At 60.7% G+C, this 21,251-nt stretch overlaps 1 protein-coding gene across 13 annotated transcripts in view; it reads left to right on the forward strand.

Annotated features, from left to right (window-relative positions):
• The window catches only part of NRF1 (nuclear respiratory factor 1), a 60,197-nt gene extending 50,237 nt beyond the window's left edge, over window positions 1-9,960 (forward strand). For 6 of the 13 annotated variants that reach the window (XM_066995931.1, XM_066995847.1, XM_066995809.1 and 3 more), the window contains 2 exons: window positions 1,089-1,175; window positions 9,717-9,960. In XM_066995931.1, coding sequence (XP_066852032.1) covers window positions 1,089-1,175; window positions 9,717-9,880 — 251 coding nt within the window. In that variant the 3' untranslated portion in view covers window positions 9,881-9,960. Of the gene's footprint in view, window positions 1-1,088; window positions 1,176-1,690; window positions 5,814-9,716 lie in introns of those variants that run through there. The other 7 variants (XM_066996092.1, XM_066996165.1, XM_066996190.1 and 4 more) reach the window with 3 other exon arrangements.
• Window positions 9,961-21,251: the final 11,291 nt, after the last annotated feature.

Genomic DNA, 21,251 nt, shown 5'->3' on the forward strand with positions numbered 1-21,251 from the left:
AAGTAAAGAATTAGTGAGGAGGCCAGAGCTGGGCTCAGCATGCAGTTTAATAACCCCCAAGCACTGGGGTAACGGCTGGGGCAGTGAGGTGTTGTGATCTTTGGATTTGTAAAATTCATCTTTTTAAAGGTCACGAACACAAGGCAGGCTTAAAGCAACACCAGAAAGGGAAGAAAACCCCACAGCTACGCCTCCAACACCCATCGGTTTTAAGAAATGATGGGCTAAATGTAGCAGAAACCTGAATAAAGATGTAGGTTGTCCCGTGCATGGCACAGCAGAGGGAGGTAGACACAAGAGCTCGTGTGTGCGCATCCCTGGGCGCTGTGCTGGCCGAAGCTCGCCATCCTTTTGGACTCTGGGCACACCTGTCCTTTAACATGCAACTCACCCTTGCACTATATTTGATTTGCAAGCATGCCCAGGGTGTTATTTCTGCAGATAACTCCGCCAAATAATTATGTTCCATTAGAATATGTGATATTTTAGTACCTCAAAAAGAAACTTTCAATTCAAATCGCTTCTAAAGTGAGCTTTAATCATTCAAGTTCACGTAATACAACGTTTAATCACTTTAGATGGTACTCTGCCTTCGTTCTCGCAGTAGTCTTTAATAAAACCATATAGAAAGTACAGAATCCTCAAGGATTTAAGGACAAGAATCACTCTCGATACACCATTCTTCCTCTGGAAGAGACTGTGTGGATGTTAGTAACGCAGCAGGCGACTCAGTAAAGTATTTATGGCGAAATATAAGAGGGAGTCCCTATTAGGCGACTGCCCAGAAACGTTAAGGTGCTACATTGCCTGCCTGTCCAACCACCAGGTTAATACCTGATGTACCGTGAGAGGAACAGACTTCTAATTCATTCCTAGGTGTTTCCTGTCTCTAGTTTCTGCGAAGCTTTTGCACCTGTCTGGGAAAGCTCCCCTCTTGTTAACAGAGAGCAGGCTGTGAGCGGAGCAAACCCCGCGGGGAGCAGACGTTAGGGGTTGCTGTACTTTCTCTATTTTTAACTATGTTTCCTATATACATGACTGACCGTGGTAGACTGCTAATCTTATCAGGTGTGCCCTTCACTCCACAGCAAAGCCAGCCGATCAAGGAAGCTTAGAAGGGTTATTCGTTAAGCTTTCGTCTGTGGAGCACGGTAAAAAAAGCTTTCATTATACAGGTAGACGCATGCATGTTTAGACTCCTCTTCGCGTGTTTGTCACCTTTCCTCCCCACCAGATTGGCTTTGGGTTTAGAGTGCCTTGCCCTGGGGACCCGGTGCTGGTGTGTGAAGCCTGTGTAAGAACCAGGCTTGACCAGATCCAGCTTTATTCTGCCTGAGCCGATGTCCAGGTCCTGCCATCATCCTGCTCTCGAGCTCTAAAATCGCCCTCAGCACACCATGGAGGGGGAGAGGGAGAGGCAGGTTGCCTTCTGTAGGACACAGGGGCTGAAGGCACCAAGTTAATCCAGCGGGATACCAGGCTGGTGCTTCTTTCCCGCTCACCCTTCCTCCCTCCCCCCCCCTTTTTTAAATATTTTTAAATGAAAAAAAAGGGGGGAGGGAAGCAAAGTTTCAGCCACATTGAAATAAAGGTGGAACAGAAGGCCCAGCATTTCCGAACGATCGTTTCCAATGTTTCCAATGTTAAAAATAATTGTCCATTTTTCCTTATGTTGCTATCCTCGCTGTAGATGATTGCAGGTGGAGGACTTCTGGTGTGTCAGGAAAGGGCTGCAAGGACAGAGATGCGTGGTGGTTGTGAAGTGCCATCGGTGGAGGAGGTGTTTGTCCCCACTGCTTGAAGACTGGGGGTCGTGGCTGTGCCAGGGACAAGTCTGGGTATCAGGCTGGCTCACTGGGGCCTTCAGAGGAGATAATTCCGTGGACACAGCTCAGTCCCTGTCTGTATGTCACTAAATAGGTTGGGGACTGAGGTTTTTGTCAATCAGGAATCTCGGCCCCAGTGTTTTTTGTATCAAAGTGTTGTAACTTCAGAAAACAAGCAAGCAAAAACTTGAAAAACAAAGAAAAAGCACAAAAAGAACAACCCCACAACCAGAGCAAACAACAACAAAAAGCAAACCCCCAAACAAAAACCCCAAAAGCATCGTAATCCACTTCGGGGCACTTGTTAGTCACTTGAGAAGTGAGAGTGGTGTCCTCTAGATCCTAACCTCAGGATGAGGACCGGGCTTGGGTATCCTCTTGGCCTGTGTCTGGAACAATCGGGGAGGTACACGCGCACCAGCCCTGCCGTGGTCTGCTGGAAGGAGCCCTGAGTGTCCGAGCAGTCCCTTCATGAGGCTGTTTTGCCTTCCCCTCCTATAGAGGCAGGGCCAAGGAATAAGGGAGATGAGCCCAAAGGCGTTTCAGATCCTGGCTGAGCTGGGACTCTTCCCTCCACGTAGAGAGGAAGAAAACAGAGGTGTATACAAGACGTTAGTGTTGTCTCCTGTGCTTATCTTCTGTTCTCAGGAAGAGTTGAGGCTATGCCGTAACCTCCTGGGCTGCAACGCTCAGCTCAGAGCTCTGTGAGCGGCCGTGACTCTTCTCTGCTGTCAAACTTCAGGTCCCTTGTTAGAGCTTTTTGTTGTGGTTTTCTCCGTAAAGGGATTGAAAAGACAGCTGATGGCTGACCTTGGGGTGTGCTTGAGGTTGGCAAGCAGAATAAGGACAGCGGCTTTTTTCAAATTATCGTTTGATGGAGCGATTTTTTGTGTTTGGATAGGAGTGGCACAGAGGATGTGTAGGGGTGAGCTGTGACTGTTGTGTGCCTAGAAAGTTCTCCAAGCTTAAAGAACTGCGTGGACTTCTTGTGATTTGTCAGTGAGGCGTTTCTGATCGTGGAAGTCCTTCCAACCATCATCTTGTTGTACGAGATGTCTAATTTGAGTTAGACGTTGATCCTCCAGCAATCATTAGCAGAGAGAGGCACGCATTCAGATTACAGTTCATCTTAAAGCAGGTGTCTTTATGAAATGTCTTCTTCCTTTGTCACCACTGAGCACGGTAGGACCCTTTTAAATGCTTGGCTTTGGGTGAAACCCCATCCACGGTGTCATGTCAACACCTTGTCTTAAGGAACGTGTATTTTGCAAATGTTTCTTCTCCATAGTCAGGGATTTCTCAGGGTAATGTGACTTTGGCAGCACTCGTTGGAGCTGGTGCACTCTGTCTGTGCTGGAGAGCTGTGCTGGTTTTCTGAAGACACTTGCTCCTGCCTGTTGCCTGTCCTTCCTCCCTCCTGAAGGCCTCTCAAGTTAGTCCCCCAGAAGGGAGGTGGTCAGGATGATGATTTCTGGACATCTTGGCAAGCCAATTTCCAGTTGGCTTTCTGTCTGTATGAGTGTCCTTTCTAAAACCGGCAGCAGTAAAGGTAGTAGAGGCCCTGCTGCCCTGCCCGGTTGCTAAAAGAAATTTTATGTGGCTGGAAGAAAGGGGTGCATCCCCTGGTTGGCTAGGAACTGGATTTACTGTCAAGAAATACCTCCAGTGCCAACTGATTTGTCCAGCGTGTCCTAGCACTGTCTTGGACTTGCTTGGCTGGTGACCCTCCCATCTGTGGACCATCGCTTCTTTACATCGAGCGGAGCCTGCGAAACCTTGTTCACGTAACAGGCTGGAAGGGAATTCAAGTGGTTGCTTACACCGGCCCCGTGCCTGAGCCACCATCGGTCTCAGCCGGCTCTAAAAGACAGCCAGTGCTGTTTCCCCACGCAGGTTGATCCGGAGCTTCGCAAACGTATGTTTAATGGATATCCCCCTGATATCTAGAGCAGCTTTCCGTGCTGCTCTTAAAAACTCTTATCTTATTCTTTCCTACTGTGGAAAAGGTGATCGGGTTGGTCTCCTTTTCACGTCAGTTTTGATGGATTTGTGGGCTGTGCCATGTATACAGACCAAGGCGTGCCCAGCGCTGTTTCAATTTCACTGTGCTGCCCGCTGAGAGCGAACGTTTCCTTGCTTGGAGATCTCCCCGAATCTCTTCTTTCTCCGTTAACACCTGCACACTGCCTAATTTGGCTCGTCTACAGGGATTCTTCCATCGTGGCTTCAAATGTTGCCTTCGGCCCTGCACCAAGGGCTGCGGTAAGGGTACCTGCTGGGCTGCCTGGCCCCGTGGTGCGTTCCCTGAGCACAGGGCTTCTCGGCTCTATGCCTCCAGAGGAGGGGGGAAAGAAATTGCAGGAATATCTGCTGCAAGCTGCTGGGGCAGGGTCATGCTAAGCAGAGTTTGTGCTGGGTTCCCTTCAGTGCTAGCTAAGGAGACCGAAGCAAGCCAAAGGAGCTGGAGGTCAACAGCCAAGGAATCCCAGTGGAAAATTTCCCTCCTTTCAGCCTTCTCCATCGTTGGCCAGAGCACCGTAAAGCCTTCAGAGCTCCAGCAGTGCTCAGGGGGACCTGTGAGGCTGCTGGCAGGGGTCCCCTGGCTCTGCAGTGCTTGCGGATATCCAAAGGAAACGATGAACCAGGAAACCTCCAGCGCTTACACCCCTTGGTGTCCAAGAGAGCAGAGCAAGACCTACCGACTTCTACGCTCACTGCTTTGGATCTGCTTTCTCTGCTCAAGTGCCAATAGATCCCCAGGAGCAGCACAGCATGCAACCAGCCGTGGCTTTTGGCTTCTGCTGATCCGAAGTGGGCTCCGTTTGGAAGAAGACAATGTCCCTCCGTTGAGGTCTTGGCGTTTGATTGATAGGTTATGTCACCTTGAATTACAGAACAAAAAGTACCGTGCTCTGTTGGGGGTCTCCAAGGTGATTGCTGAGGTCATTGTGCATTATCTGTTTTGCCCCATAAAAGGAATCCCAAGAGCAATATTCTGTGCTACGTGGTGGCTCCGGAGCCGTGCTCCTCACCGCTCCGTGCCAGGCACCCATGGCAGTGGTTCTTGTGGCTTGGCAGCTCTTAGAACAGCAAAACTCGCCTCTGTTAATGGCGTGCCTCTCAAAGTCTTCCTTCGCTGCCCTCCCTGAGGGTGTATCGAAAAAAATCGCACCATCTTCTCTTGCCCACCGTGCTGGCATCAGGCCGGATCTGCGCTGCAGGGCTGAGTATCTTCGGACTCTCGGGTCCCTGGTGCTGGAGCCATACCGCATGGTTTCTCGGTTTGCCTCTTGCTTCCTCACGATCCTCCCTTTCCTGAGGCTGTTCCCGCACGTTTGCAGGAGATCTGCTCTGTTGAAGTTGGTGCTACAAAGGAGGAGGACGTTGCAGCTCATGAAAGACGAGGAGACCGCTTCCTTCCCCGAAGGCAGGTTCAGCGTGGTGGCGGTGGCCGCGTTGTCGTGGCTGGCCAGGAATGGGACTAGTTTCTGTCTCAGCTGGTGAAGAACGGAGCTGGTTCCTGTCTCCTGGCCCTCCAAGGCTTTGCTGCGGTGCTGCTGTTTGAGAACCAGGCAGAAAACGTTACGCGTGAGCTCCTGCTCCTCAGGCTTTCCGTGGTGCCAAGGCATTCACCATCTCAGCTGGGAGGAGGACGTCTCCCTCTCCCAGAGAGGGCAGCGGGGAGGTGCCTCGGGATCACACATTGTTTGGTTTCTCCCAGCCATCTGCGAGTTCAGGTATTTAACGGGAGCATCAGACGTCCGGAGGCGTTGCACCGAGTGTCCGTGTGGTCCGTACAGGTCCGTGTGGTCCCCATACAGGTCGCTGAGGCAGTCGGTGCCTTGGCACCAGCCAAGACTTTTCTCCCCAGAGGTACATCTCGAGGTTTGCAGAACCTGACCGTCCGGCTGAAAACTCGCGCTGCTGCTGTGACGCGAGCGTAGCTGCTGTTCTCAGGAAACGGGCAGCTCGTGGAAGTGAGTGGGTCTGCTCGGCTGGGTGCCGTGCGTGTGCTTTGAGCACCTTCGCTAAAACTGCTGGAGGAGAGGAGATGAGGATGCACCGTGGGGAACGGACTCAGCCCCAGGTACCAGAAGGGAAAAACCTGTCTTGTGTCCCTGCCCCAGGTCTGGTGGGACTGGGGATGTCTCCAGCTGCTGGAGTTTGTGGTCTCTTCCTCGTGCTGTGCTTGCTTTGATCGCAAAGTGTTAAGGTTAAGCAGCAACTGCCTCTGACCCCAGTCCCCTGAGCATTGACTGCCCCGGATGTCTGGGGGCTACTGAACCCCACTGCCAATTCCCAGGGCCCTGACTCAGCCCGGCCGCCCGTTCTTCTCCCCCAGACCCTTCTCTGTGCTTTGATGCAGGCAGTAAACCTGCGATTTGGGATCGAAGCGGCTGTCCTCGTGCTGCTGCTCACCCTCCCTCCCCGCCAGGTAAGGGGTCTGCCAGCCACTGCTTGATTTTTGGCCTCTGAATCCCGTGGTTTCCCCAGACCCAGGTGGAGCCTGATCCTCACCCTTCTCCTGCGGGCTGTAACCCCTGCTGCAGTGCTGTTTTCTCCCTCTGGCCCCTTGCAGTCCCCCAGCTCAAATCCAGAGATCGCCAGGCCTGGCATTAGAGTATGTCTGGAGCCTTCTCCGAGCCTGGTGTCCCTTATCCCTTCCAACTCCTGATCTCTGGTGCCCCTCTCAGCCCCAGGGCCTTCCCCCAGCTCCCCGTCTGCCCCGGGTGCTGAGCACCCCTGTCCCTCCGCAGCCAGCGGGCGACGCGCTCGCCTCCTCCCTGGCCAGGATCCTGCCCAGCGCCCTTGTGCGAGGTCGGCGAGGGGCAGAGCCTGGGTGCTGGCTGCAGCCCAGCTCCCTGCCTGGGTGCTCCCCGGCTGGTCCGAGCCCCTTCCAGCACCGAGGTGAGGCTGGGTGGCCTTGCTGAGCTCCGCACCTCGCCCAGCACCGCTGCTTCCCAGGGACCTTTTCCAGCAGCACCTTGCCAGCGCCCCGCCGGCAGGAAATCCCTGCACAAAGGGGAGGCAGGAGCCCAGCCGCGTCATCCCCTGCGTGCTGGGAGCCCGCTGGCGTTGTGTCCCCGCTCGGTGCATTATTCATCACCTCTCCCCAGGTAGGAGCAGCTCCGGGCTGCGTGCGGAGCTGGCGCGAGCCCTCCTCCGTCGCTCCCCGGGGCTTTCCCCCCTCCTGCACCCAGCACAACTTGACTTTCTTGGCAGTTATGTATTTTTCAGGGTCTCGATGTTTTTTTTTATTTTGTCTAATGGATTTCCTGTTTTTAATACAATTGAAAGGGTCTGAAATCCACGCTTTAGATTAACATATGCCAGTTAGATTAGGGCTAATCAGGGCGCGGGGCTGAGCAGATGCAGCACAGGGCCAATCCTAGGCCTGATTACAGCATCTCAGGGGTTTAATCGTCTCTTCCCCCAAGGGCGATCATCTCTGCTTTAATGCACAGCAGACTTTCCAGCCCTCGCCCTCTCCTCCTTTGGTTCGTTACCGCTCCTGCCAGGACGGCCGCTGCGTCAGATGCTGAGGCGATTTGCTTTAATCCCGCGCAGAAAAAAAAAAAGGGATCTGCGTGTCGCCGTCTCTCGCGGAGACATCCCTGCTCTTCCGCGCGCCGTGCCCGAGACGTGGCCGGCCTTCGCCAAGCCTCGCGTGACACAACCTCATCCTTCCCCCCAAAAAAAGAGCCCCGTTTGCTTTTTCCATCTCGTCATCTTTTGGCAGAGCCCGTTTTTGGCAGCCCGGTTGGGGCCAGCGCGTGTTCGAGCCGTGCAGAGGGCCCAGGCTGCTCCCAGCGTGAACGGTGACCCTCGTCCCCTCGTCTTCGGGCTGGCCGCGGGGGCCGCGCTCCTCTCGGAGAGCCGCAGCAGATTCCCTCGGGTTAGCAGCCCCACTCACCCCGAAGGCTTAGCGGAGCTGTCGGTCTGGAGCGGGGATTTCAGGTGCATCCCAGGCCGCATCCCCTGCTCTGTGCCAAGAACCCGCTTAAAGCGGGCTGTGCCGCGGTCCTTGGCGGGCTTACTGGAGATTTGCTTCAACGGGGCCGAGCGTGAGCTCTCATCTCTTGTAGCCTAAAACTCTTACCTATTAGAGAGCACCCCAAGAACGTCGCGCTTCTGCCTCCGTGACAGCCGTAGCTGTTGGACCGTCACCCCGGGAAGGTGGCCCCGCGGTGGGGCTGAGCTGGACGAACCCCTAGGTGCCCCCGTTTGGAACGGGGACGGCCCTTTATGCTGGGGGGCTGCGAAACTTTCCCGTCTGCGGAGCGCTGGGAGATCCTGAGAGATGTCGGAGCAAAGCACGCTGAACTCCGCCGGGGTCACCCACCTGGTCAGCACGATTAGCTCCTGAAGCCTTCCTGTCTGCGCAGCGAGTTATCTGAGGACACCGCGCCCCGCTCGGCCGCCTCACGGCGTTAAACCAGTGCCCTTGGCAGGACGGAGCGCCCTGCCGGCCGCAGCAACCCCGAGCAGAAGCGATCCTGCTGCCGTTTCGGGAAAGCCCGGATCAGGAGCCTGCTGCCCTGATCCCTTTGGGTTTTGTTTAGGGTTTTTGTTTAGCCCCTGCGTGGGCTGGGACTTGTGATTTCAGGGGAAGGGTTTGGGGACCCCCTAAAAGCCTTCTTGTCCCAACAGATGTGGAAAGGTTCAGAAATGTCCTACGCAGGTGCCCTAAATCACACTTTGAGGAGCCTCCTCCCATCCGAGGACAGCGGCGGCCGGAGGCAGGCGAAGCCTGGTGCCACCCCGCTGTTCTCTTGCCAGCCCCTAGGATTTGTTACTCCTTGCTGCGAGATCCCTTCCCCTGCCTGCCATCCCGGTGTATCTCGCAGTGCCGGCGCTGCTGCCCGCAGGTGTTTTCTACCTCTTGTGATCATTCACACCGCATATCCTCAGGGCCTCCTTCTTTTCTCTCGTCCCCCTGGCTGCTACCGGCTAACCCCGGCCCCTCACCTTCACCACGGCAGCGCTTTCCTCCGGGAACGTGCCCGAAGCTTTGCGGGCTCAGCCAGGCTCCGGCTTCGAGCCCTTTCTGGGGCTGAAGAAGACGTTTCCCTCGTGCCGGACCCAGCTCGTGGGCGGGGAAGGGCCGAGAGGCTCCGTTTGCCTTCCTCCGTCGGTCGCGGTGTATGTTTGTGCGCGACGAGAGCCCGCAGCCGCGCTGCCCCGCGTGCAGCGGAGGCGGGAGGACGGGGCTGGGACGGGGGGCGCGAGCTGGAGGCGAGTTGGTTTGGGGGGGCCGAGTTGGTTTGGGGGGGCTGGGAGCCCTGCCTGGGTGCTGGGCGATGCTGATGGGACCCTTCTCTTGCGTTGGGCAGGCGTTCGAGTCATTTGTGGTGTTACAGGAGGTGGAAGAGCTTCCCCCTCGGCGCGTTTCTTCTTTCTTTCCTCTTTAATGTTGTGTGGCTCCCCGCTGCTCCTGCCCGGACAGCCCCGTGGGTTGGGCTGCTGCCCCAAAACCCCGGCCGGCTCGCCCCCCCGTGCTGGATCCTCCCCTCCCAACGTGCTGGGGGCAGCCGTGGGGCCGCTCTGGCGCGGTCGCGGGGGCTGAGCTCCATCACCCCGGGGCTCTGAGCGGTTACGCGAGCGTGACCCCCCCGTGGGTGCCGTGTGCTCTTGGGGTGGGAGCCTCGAGTCTTCCCCGGCCGCCCCTGAGAACCGAAGGCCCGCAGGACCCTCGGTGCCTCCACGCAGCCCAAAAAAAAACCCTTTTTGGGGACCGCACCGAGCCACGCGACCGCGCCACCCTCATCCCTTGGGGGGAGGGGGGCGGTGGGGTGGGGAAAAACCCCGCTTTGGGAGCCGGCGTAAACACACCTCACGCCCCCCCCGCTTCTCCTTTTTTTTTTTTTTTTATTTATTTTGTCTCCGCAGGCCTCGTCCAGATCCCCGTCAGCATGTACCAGACCGTGGTGACCAGCCTGGCCCAGGGGAACGGCCCCGTGCAGGTCGCGATGGCACCCGTGACCACGCGGATAGCGGACAGTGCCGTCACCATGGACGGGCAGGCGGTGGAAGTGGTGACCTTGGAACAGTGACGGGCGCCCGCAGCGGGAGCGCGGTGGTGGCTTTCCTCGGCTCTTACGCGAATTAAATTTTTTTTTTTTTTTTTTTTTTTTTTTTTTAAAAAAACGCCTCTCCAGAGTTGAAATCAGGTGGCATCGAGGCTCCCGGCTTTGGAAGCGAAGGTTTTTGTTAACCTTTTTTTTTAAAGGAAAAAAAGAAAAAAAAAAAAAGAAAAAAAAATAGCAGAGGATGCGTGTTAAGTGCATTTTTATAGCGCCACTCATCTCGTAGGAGCGAGCAGCCAAATTCTGACGGGACTTTCATTAAAAAGGAGGAAAAAAAAAAAAAAAAGCAGCCCCTTAGCCCCCTTTCCCCCAGCTTGGAACGGAGCAGGGTGAGGCCGCGGGGTGCCGGGGGGGGGCACGGACGCCCTCGGCCGAGACTGCTCCGGCTGCACCGCCGCCGCTCCCGAGCCGCGCCGCCCTCCGCACTTGGCAAATTGGGATTCGAAGATTTTAACGTGGACTTTTATATTAAAAAAGAAAAAGAACGACGACAACAAAAAAAGTGAATTTGGAAAAGGCTCCTCTGGGGAAAATGCATGTGTGACTGCGGGGGGGGGGGGGTGGCAGCTTCCCCCCCCCCCGGGGGTGCCGCTCTGCCGGGAGCCCCGTGCCGGCGCGAGGACAGCTCTGCCTTGGACGGCCGCCGCCAGCCCCGCGCCGCGCTCCGCTCGGCTCCCGTTGGCGCACACTGGAGACCTGTCCTTATTCCTCTGCTCTGGAAAACGTACCTGCCATTTTAGATCTTTTTTTTTTTCTTTATTATTATAATAATAATAATAATTATTATTATTATTATTTCCTCTTGCGTGGATTTGGAACCGAGGGGAACCGCCTCGAGAGGAGCTCGGGCTGCGCTGGGAACGGAACCGGGGCTGCCGGGACCAGCGCTCAGCCCCCCCCTTGCCAAAGAGCCACCGGGGGGGCTCGACCCGACCCCGCTGCCACCCCTGGGACCCCCCAGGACCCCCGGACTGTCCCCTCTGGGGGACCCCTCGGAGCCGTACGCCCGGTCCTGCTCCACGCACGTCCTCCCCCGGCGCATCTCCGCTGCCCGCATCCAACCCGCGCCGCCCAAAAACCCTCCAAAGGAGGGAAGGGGCGCGGGGGCCTTTTTGGGGACAGACCCTACTTCACTTCCCAGCGGGCCAAACCTTTCCAGCGGCGCCCGGCCGAGCCCCCCCCCCCAGCCCCGCGGCGCGTGCAGTTGTGCATGGTATTTAATTTGTTTCGTTTTTGGTTTTATTATTATTATTTTCGAGTGGCCATTAACAAAGTTCTCCGCGTCTTGCTCCGCCTTCGAGGAAGTTTTCAGATTCTTGTATTTACTTGTTTTATATGGGAAAATATCAAAACGTTCTTTGTATTACATTTCTTCTGTACTTTAACGAGGGGAGGGAAAGCTTGCCATAGAGACAGTCCTGGTTCTCCGGTTTGTTATTATTTTTTTTTTTTAATTATTATTTTTTTATTGTCGTCGTGAAGATGTCGGTGGCTTTCGAGTCCGTGTTTCTTTGGCGGTGAGATGACGTTCTTCTAGTCTGAGAGGTTTCCCCCCTGCCCTCCCCCCCCCCCAAAGAGACAAAACCAGGCAAGTAGCAGAGCATGGACCCCCCCGTTGTTTTCCCAGTGTCTATTATTATTGCCTCATTCAATAAATTGTTACAGATGTGTCTACCCACGCCTCCCGCTCCTCTTTTGGGGCATTTTCCCAGGGTTTTGGGGGGGGGGGTCACCTGCCGTCCCTCCCCGGGGCTTGGTCCCGCACCCGCTGCCCGTCCCCGCTGTGTGTCCGGGGCCAGTTTTGGGGCAGGATTTGTGCTTGACGCACTTGGTGGCCACCTTGCAGCCCCCCCCCAAGCCTCCCCCGTGGCCCCCAGTAGCCCAGCGGGGGCGCGTTACCGGGCGGGCAGCCCCAGGAGGAGCGGGGCCGGCAGCGCCGCGCTTCAGCAGCTTTATTGGGGGCACCGCCGCCGTGAATCCTGGAGCCCGGTCCCGGTCCTTGGGGGGCCTGAAGACAAAGAACGGGGACGGGTGGAAGGATGGACAGACGGACGGACGGACGGACGGATGGATGGGAAGGAGGACGACGAGGCAGCGGTGGAACAAGGAGGCACCGGCGTGGCTCGGCCGGCACCCGAGCGAACCAACAGCACCGCACCACGGGAATTGGGGTGCACCCCCCCCCCCCAGGTTCGGGTGCCCCGATGGGGCCAGCAGCACGGCCCAGGGGGGGTCTCAGCCCAGCAGACGCTGCCGCCAGGCTTTAATCTTTGCTAATCGGGCTTTAATAAGCAGGTCGGGGCCCCCCCGCCGGGGCGGCTCGCCCGGCACGTTATTATCCCACCCCATAGCGGGGAGCCCGGCCTGGGCACGGGGAGGGTCCTTGGGGGCTCGGGGGGGGCTCCCCAAGCTTAGGCTGCCCCCCCCCCCAAAATCCCCGTGTCCCAGCTGGGTTTGCTGCCGCAGCCCCAGCGCTGCTCTGCCCACAGCGGCCCCAAAATGCAGGATTTGACCCCAAAAGCTCTGTGGGGCCTGGGAAAGAGCCCAGCTGGGGATGGGGGGGGGGGGGGGTCCTTAGGGTGATTCCTGCTGGGGTCTGGGGGGGGGGGGGGGTCCTGGGGTGGGTGCTGGGGGCAGGGCCTGTTTGGGGGGTGGGTTATCGCGGGGGTGCGGTATATCGCGAGGGGCAGGGCTTGGGAGGACACTCCGCCCCCGCGGCCCCGGGGGCAAGGCGCCGGTGTTGGGCTTGTGGGGAGAGTGTTTGGGTGACGGACGGACGGACGGACGGACGGACGGACAGACGGACTGGTAGATGGAGCACTGGCTGGCTGGACTAACGGAGTGATGGAGCGATGGACGGACGGACAAACGGGCAGACGGACGGACGGGCTGGCAGCTGGCTCAATGGCTGGACAGACGGACGGACGGACAGACAGACAGACGACTGCCCCCCCACAGAGGACGGCTGCGTGTGGACGGGCGGAAGGACAGACGGACCGACGTGTGGACGAGCAGCTGGGCGGGAGGCTGAAGGACGGATGTTGGCTAGCCGGGCGGACAGACGGACAGACGAAAAGACAGACAGACAGACAGACAGCGCTCCCCCCCCCCCCCCCCCCCACCTGCCCCACGTGGGCGACCACGAGGCCCCCTTTCTGTCCGTCCGTCCGTCCGTCCGTCCGCCCCTGCCCCCAGCGCAGGGCGGCTGCTTCTGAGCGCGCAGCCTGCGGCCCCTAATCCAGCGTGATCCAATCTCCGCGGGCTTACGCCGAAAGCCCCTGTAATCACCCGGCGCTGCCCTACATATCCCCAGCGCCCGCCCGCCAGCGCCGCCGGGGGGGCTGCAGCACCCCCCCCCCCCCCCCAGCCCCCAGCCTGGAGCGAGGACTCCCCCACCCCAAGGTTTCAGCCTCCCCCCTCCCCAAAACGCTGTCGACCTCCCCACCTGCACCCGGGGACGGGCAGGGACGAGCGGCAGCATCACCGCTGCCTCAGTTTCCCCCCCCCCCCCCGCTTCCTCGAGGCTGGGGGGGCAGGAGCCAGCCACCTAATCCCATACCCCCCCCACCCCCCCGGCTGCCTAATACTTGGAGTCAAGCAGGGACACGCAGCCACGATGCTCCTATGACCGCCTTCCAGCAGGTCCTGCTCCCAACCCCCCCAAACCCCTCCCCAAAACCCATTTTAGGATCCCCAAGTCAAAGCTGAAACCCCTCCCCCCACACATCCCCAGCCCTGGGGATGAGCAGGGTGCCCGGCAGCACCCATGGGTGCCGGGGGGGGCTGGGGGCCGTGTCTGCGGCGGTTCCCCGGGGCTGTAGTTGGCAAGTCTAGAACCACCGGATCCTGCTACCGCACCAGTGTGAGTTCTACCATTGCCAAAGGCAGCCCCAGGGCCGGCACCCGCGGCCGGGACGGGAGGGACGCGCTGCCGGGCCTGGAGAGCTGGAAAAAATTAAATAAATAAAAACCAAAAAAAAAATAAAAATCCCCCTTCCATCCAAAAAAAAAAATCCCGGCTGGGGCTGAGCAGCGCCCTGATGCGGCGCCACAGACACTCGAGGTGCTCCATGGGCTGGGGCCGGGCACCCCATCACCAAAAAATGGGGAATGTGCCCCATCACCAAAAAAATGGGGAATGTGCCCCATCACCAAAAAATGGGGAATGTGCCCCATCACCAAAAAAAACAGGGAATTTGCCCCATCACCAAAAAAATGGGGAATTTGCCCCATCCCTGCAAGGGCATCCACATTTCGGGGAGGTTTCCATCTCTCCGGGGTTCTCCTTGTCCCCAGAACGTCCCCTGTCCCTCTGCTGGGGACACACACAGGGGGAAAGCCGACGCGTTTTCCACCCCCCCCCCCCCGCCCCTCGCTGCTCTCTCCGCCTCCTCCCATATTGGCACTACACATAATTGCTCAAAATACATAGACAAAAGCAAAAATGTGCTAGTGCCAAAGCGGGCCGGGCGGCGTGGCGTCGGCCCCGCGGGGCTCGCGGGTCTTTCTCTGCTCTGTTTATGGCCCTATGGTAATTCACTGACCGCGGGGTTGCACAGTGAATTCTACCAGTGCCATACACAGAACAGGAGTAGCGAGCTCGCACCCCCGTTTTTGCCCGATTTTACCCCGAAACCTCGCCCTCCCCGCGTGCCTTTAGGTGCGCTGCAAGGGCAGCGTCCCTGCCCCCCGACCCCATCCCAGGGAGCTTTTTTTTTTTTTTTTGCTTGATGAAGACTTAAAAGCGGGGCTGGGCAGGATGGATTTTAATTAGGAAGCGTCGGGAAGATTTTTAATTGGGAGGGTGCCGCCTGCAGCCACCCTCGCCCCGCGCCCTCCGTGGGCGCCCACCGGGCGGCCCCGACCTCCATCCCCCCGAGCAGCCCCGTAAAAAAAAAATGGGAGCAAACGGTTATCGATAAAAGGTCGATAAAAGGGCCGCGGGGAGACCCTCACGAGGTGCAGCCCCCCCGGAGGGGCTGGGTCCGGCCACGGCCCGCGGGGCTCGGTCGGAGCTGGGGCAGCCCCGGCCGAGGAACCGGGCGCGGGGACAGGGACGAGGCACGGCCGGGACCCGGTGCCGGGAAGCCGTTTCCCAGCCACTGCGGGGGTTACACGGGAACGGGGGCGCCCCGGATGGCTGCAAACCCCGCAAAAAGCTGCAAGCCCCGCTGGATGCCCGCAACGCCCCCGAAATGCTTGCAACCCCCCGGCTTGGTTGCAAATGCCCTAAAAGGTTGCGAGCGCCCTAAAAGGTTGTGAGCACCCTAAAAGGTTGCAAATGCCCTAAAAGGTTGCGAGCGCCCTAAAAGATTGCAAATGCCCTAAAAGGTTGCAAATGCCCTAAAAGGTTGCAAAGCGCCTGGATGACTGCAAACCCCCAAAAGGTTGCAACCCCCCGGGTCAGCCGCAAGCCCCCCAAAAAGGCTGCAACCCCTCCCAGATGGCCGCGAAGCCCCGAAATGGTTGCAAAGCCCCCAGTAGGTGCAAAGCCCCCCGAATGCTGGTAACCCCCTTACCTTGTACCCCTCACCTTGGGGTTAAAAAAAAAAACACAGAACAGGTGCAAGCCCCCCCAGAAGGTTCCACCCTCCCTACCTGGTTGCACCCCCCCCCCCCAGATGGCCGCAGAGCCCCCAGACGCTCCCCAAACCCCCAGCGGGTTGCAAACCACCCAGCCGGTTGCAACCCCTCCCGGATGGCTGCAGACACCCCGAAATGGCAGCAAACTCCCCAAAAGGCTGCCAAGCCCCCCCCGGATGGTGGCAAACCCCCCCCCCCCAAAAGCTTTGCAAAGCCCCCCCACCCGCCCCAGGTGGCTGCGAGCCCCCCGGCTGGCTGCGACGACGCCGTCCCCGCGGGGCCGTGCCAAGCGGCCATCGCGAAGAAGGAGGAGGAGGAGGAGGAGGAGGAGGAGGAGGAGGAGGAGGAGGAGGAGGAGGAGGAGGACACGGCACAAAGTCCCCTTTGTGTCGGCTGAGCCGAGGCCCCGGGAAGGGCTGGGGGTGCCTGGGGCCGCGTGCCGGCCTCGAATTTGGGGCCGAAGGAGGCCCACGGCCGCCTTTGCTCACCTCGGGCATCCCCGCGCTTTCGGGAACCGCGGAGCTCTGCGAGCGGAGGGCTTCGGCCAGCGGGGACGGGTTTGTGCCCCTCTCCCCAGAGCCCTCACCCCGCAGCAAAGCTCCCCCAAAAGCCAGAGGAGCCCCCGCGGGGTCGGGATCGCAGCCAGGAAGGCAGCAGAGCCCCGAGGCCGCGGCCACGTCCCCGGCACCGCTCACCTCTGGCCGCGGCGGGGACGGGGGCACCTCGGTGGCACCGTGGTGGCTCGGGGACGCGGGTCCCTGGGGACGCCCCGCCGGCATCCTTGGCGTGACTTTGAAGGCGACGGCTTCGCCTAATCCCCGCGTGGTCGCCGTCCCCGTGCCCCGTGCCAGGCAGGATCAGGGCCCTTCCCCGGGGCGGCGGCGCGGCGTCCCCTGCACCCCAACGCCCCTGGGTGTCGCGGACCCCAACCGGGGCAAGGGGAGGGGGTGGCAGCTCTGGAGGTGCCCCCTCGTCCCCATCCCTGTCCCCGTCCCTGTCCCCTGCCTCCGCCCAAGGCCACTGCGGCAGCCCAGGGCCCCGCCGGCCCCGGTGCTGAGCCTGCCCCTCTGCGGAGCCGCCGCACCCCGGGCAATGACGTTGGGAGATGCCGCATTGCGGATGCTGGCCCCCCCCCCGGGGCCCCCCCCGGCCCCGCTCCCGGCAGCCCCCTCGAAGGGCTCTGCCGCAAGGCCCCAGACCTTCAGCGGGGGAATGCGGGGGGGGGGTCCCCTGGTCCCCGAGCCAAGTTTAGGGTCGAGGGTCCCCCCAAAAAAAGCCTCCCCGAGCCCGAAACGCCGCGGGCGTCACCCAGGGACGCTCGCGGCCACAACACCAAGATGGTGCCCGGCCGCTGCCACCGCCCCGCAGGGGACGGGGACCGAAGGGGCTGGGGGCTGCCGTGGTCCCCAGTGGCTCCCACCAACGCCTGCCCCGTTGTGGGGTGCGGTGAGGGTGGGCGCCCCAATCTGTGCGGCCGCTGCCCCCCCTCCATGGGCACAGGCAGCGGGTGGCTGGGGAGAGCCCGGGTGGGGAAGGGGATGGGGACAGGGATGGGATGGGGGGAGGAATGGGATGGAGACGGGTAAAGGGATTGGGACGGGGATGGGGACGGGGAACGAGGACGGGAATGGGGACGGAGATGGATAAAGGGATGGGGATGGGGAAGGGAAGGGGAGTGGGGACAGGAATGGGGATAGAGATGGATAAAGGGATGGGAATGGAGAAGGGGATGGGGATAGGAATGGGGATAAAGATGGATAAAGGGATGGGGATGGGGACGGAGATGGATAAAGGGATGGGGACAAGAATGGGGATGCAGAAGGAGAAATGGATGGGGATGGGGATGGGATGGGGATGGGGACGGAGATGGGGACGGAGATGGGGAAGGGGATAGGGAATGAGAAGTGGATAGGGACGGAGATAAGGATATGGCGGGGGACGGAGATGGGATCCGGGCTGGGGACAGGGACCGGGATTTGGATGGGTTTTGGGATGGAGACGGGGATGGGGACAGACTGACGATGGCGACGGGACAGGGATGGGGACAGGGACCGAGGCTGCAAAGGGGACAGGGACGGGGACGAGGACGGCGCTGCCACGCACAACGAGGAGCCCGTTTTGAGGCTGAGCAGGGCGTATTTGTGCCGCAGTGCCGGTGACACCCGGGGAGCTGCCCACGACCCCCCCCCCCAACCCCAAAGCAGCCCCCGGCCAGGACCAGGACCCCTCGGACGGAGCTCCCCGTGTCCCCCCGCAGGGCTGCGGACACACCGGAGCCGGGGGCTGCTCTGGGGGTCCCTGCGCAGCCCCGGGGTGGGGATGGGCGGGGGTAAGGACCCCGGGGGGGCCGCAGCAACCCCCCCCCCGGCTGCGGGGCACCCATGGGCGCTGCGCAGAGCGGGGCCGCGGCCGGGATTTCGTTGCGGGCGCTGTCGGGTGGCGGCACCGGAGCCGCTGCCACCGGGGCCGGGCTGCGGTAACGGCGACCCCGGGGCTTTGGGGGCAAATAAATAGGGCCGATCGGGGCGGGGGGGGCACCCCGGCTCCCTAAATAACCCCCCCGGGGCCGAAGGGGGGCTGGGGCTCAGGGCTGCGCCCCGCTTTCGTTGTCGCCCCTTCGGACCCGCAGGGATGCGGCGGCTCCGGAGCCCCCCCCCCCCCCCCGACGGCGGAGGTTTGGGGGTCCCCGGGCCGGGGGAGGGTCCCTGAGTGTGGGGGGGTCATGGGGGGGGGGCACTGGATGGGGTCGGAGGGGGCAGAGATTGGGATCATCCCGGGGGGGGGGGGGGGGGCTCGGTTTGGGGGCCCCCACGTCGAGGAAAAGCCGCGGGTGGGAAACGCAGCCCCGGGGCCGGATCCTACGGGGGGAAAAGGGGGAGGGGGGGGGGTCCTAAACCCCACGGGGAGGGGGGGGGGGGGGACAGCCAGGGCCCCCCCCATCCTTTTCGGGACGAGGCGGCCGCACTTACCTCAGCTCCGGGCGCGGCGCCTCGGCTCCGGGCGGCCCAAAGGGGGCCCGTCGGGGGTCACCGGGGGGGGGGGGGGGATATCGGGGCTGAGGGGACCCCGCTGCCGCCCCCCACCCACCCGGGGTGGTGGTGGTGTGGGGGGGGGGGGGGGGGGGGTCCCGGCCACCTCCCGCCTCCCCGGCGCTCGCCCAAATGGCGAGGAGCGGCGGCGGCGGCGGCCTTAGCCCGGCCGGGGGGACCCCCCCCCGCGGCTGCAATTGGCCCAGGTGCCCCGGAAGGTGGAGCCGGGCCCGGGGGGGGGGGGGGGGGAAGAACCGGGAGAAGGGGGGGGGGGGGGGCCGGCCTCACCTCGGGCCACCCCCCTCCAGGAGCCGCCTTCCAACTCCCCCCCCCCCCCAAAAAAAATAACCCACCCCCAGGGTGTGGGGAAGGGACCCCGGACCCCCCCCCCCCCCCCCCCAAGCCCACCGGGGACCGGTGGACGGGGGGGGGGACGGGGATGCTGCTGCCCCCCCCCCCCCCCCCCCCCCCCCCCTCCCCATCCTCCCCGTGGCCTCGGGCCGGCTGCGGAGGCTCCGTCCCGGAGGGCAGCGGCGGGCAGGGGGCGGCTGCGCCCCGCTGCGGGCTCCCCCGGGGGATTTTATAGCCGGGCCCGGCCCCCCCCCCCCCCACCCCGGGGCCGCCGTCGGGGCCGCTCGCCGGCTGGCGGACACCGGACACCGGCGGGCAGCGGCGGCCCGGCCCCGCACCTGAGCCGCCGCGGCCGTCGCCGATCCGGTTTCGGTGCTCGGGGAGGCCGGGGGGGGGGAGAGGAAAGCGATCCCCCAACCCCCCCCCCCCCCCCTCCTCCTCCTCCTCCTCTCCGCAACCCGAGCGGGGCCGCGCCCGAGGGGGGGGCACTGGGGGGAGAGGGGGGGTACCCTTGGACCCCCCCCCGCCATGCGAAAAGCCCCCCCCCGGGGCTGGGCTGTACCCCTGGGGGGCACGGTTGGCTGTGAGAGGTACAGCAGGGTGTTCAAAGCGTGGCTGGGTGCCCCAGAAAAGCCCCAAATGCCCTCAAAACAGCCGCAAATGCCCACAGAACAGACACAAACACCCCCAAAACGGACACGAACACCCCAAAACAGCCCCGACGCCCCCAAAGCAGACAGCAACACCCCAAAACCAGCCCCAAGCACCCCTCAAAACGGCCCCGACGCCCCCCAAAAAAAACACGAACACCCCCAAAACAGTTAAAAACACCCCAAAAACAGCCCCAAATGCCCCCAAAGCAGACACAAAACCCCCAAAGCAGACACAAAACCCCCAAAAACAGCCCCGATGCCCCCAAAGCAGACATAAACCCCAAAAACAGCCCCGAACATGCACCCAAAGCAGCCCTGACACCCCCAAAACAGACCCAAACACCCCCAAAGTAGACACAAATGCCCCCCCAAAGCTCCCCAAACCAGCCACGAACGCCCCCAAACCAGAGAGGAGTGCTGCTGAAACAGATGTGAACATCCCCAAAGCACACAAATACTCCTAAAACAGACACGAATGCTCCCAAAAGAGCCACAAACAGCCCTGAAAAACACACTAACACCCCCAAAATACACAAGGTTCCCCAAAACACGGACATATATCCCCCCAAACTGACACAAACACTCCCAAAAGACACACGAATGGCCCCAAAACACACACATATCCCAAAACAGACATAAGCACCCCCCAAACGAACCAGAACATCCCTAAAACACACAGGAGCATCCCCCAAAACACACAAAACCCCCAAAACACGCTCATAGACTGCAAAACCAATACAACCCCCCCAAAAAATTCACATGAGCAGCCCCAAAACACGCAGTAACATCCCTGAAACACACAGGGAAACATCCAAAACACACACGGACACCCCAAAATGGACGCAGACACCCCCCAAAACAAAAAAGAACACCCTTAAAACATGCACACGCATCCCAGAACAGACACAAACAGACACCAGCCCCAAAACTTACACAAGGACCCCCAAAACAGACACGAACACCCCTAAAATAGACACAAGCGCCCCCAGAACAGACACGGGCATCCCCAGAACGGACACGAGCGCCCCTAAAACAGATACAAACACACCTAAAACAGACACAAACATCCCCAAAACACACATAAAACAGCACCCCCCAAAATAAACGAGCAGGACACGAGAGCCCCTGACAAAACTAGACACGAGCACCCCCAGAACAGACAAGAACATCCCCGAACACACACAGCCCCCCCCAAACCAGCTGCATCCAGCCACAAAATACGCTGCCCCCCCCCCCCCCGCCCCCCAAACCACCCCACATACACCCCCCCCAACGCACGGCCTGTGCACAGGCCCCGACCATATAAAAAAAAGAAAAAACTAAAGCCCGTATGGTGTAACCTATTTTATATACATTTATAGGGGGCTATATACGGACACATATATGGGGGGGGGGGTCACCCGAGCCCCCCCGAGCATGGCAGCTGCTGGGCTCGGGCCCCAAACCAGCCTGACCAGTTTGGGGCCTGAGGTGGGCTGGGACGGGATCGGGATCGGGTTGCCGCAGGGCCTGGCGGCGGCCGCGCACCGGGTGGAGGTGGGCGAAGAGGGGTCGGTGGCTCCTCGTTTTGGGGGGGTGAGACCCCAGGGAAGAGCCCGGGGGGGGTCTGTGGGGAGCAGGGGGGGAGGTGGAGGGGGCTGGTGCCACCGTCATGGGGCTGAGCTTGGGATCGGGATGGGGATTGGGATGGGGTCGGGCTGCTGGTGGATGTGGCGCCCCGGG

The sequence above is a fragment of the Anser cygnoides genome, chromosome 1 (assembly GCF_040182565.1).
Source record: "Anser cygnoides isolate HZ-2024a breed goose chromosome 1, Taihu_goose_T2T_genome, whole genome shotgun sequence".
Lineage (NCBI taxonomy): Eukaryota > Metazoa > Chordata > Aves > Anseriformes > Anatidae > Anser > Anser cygnoides.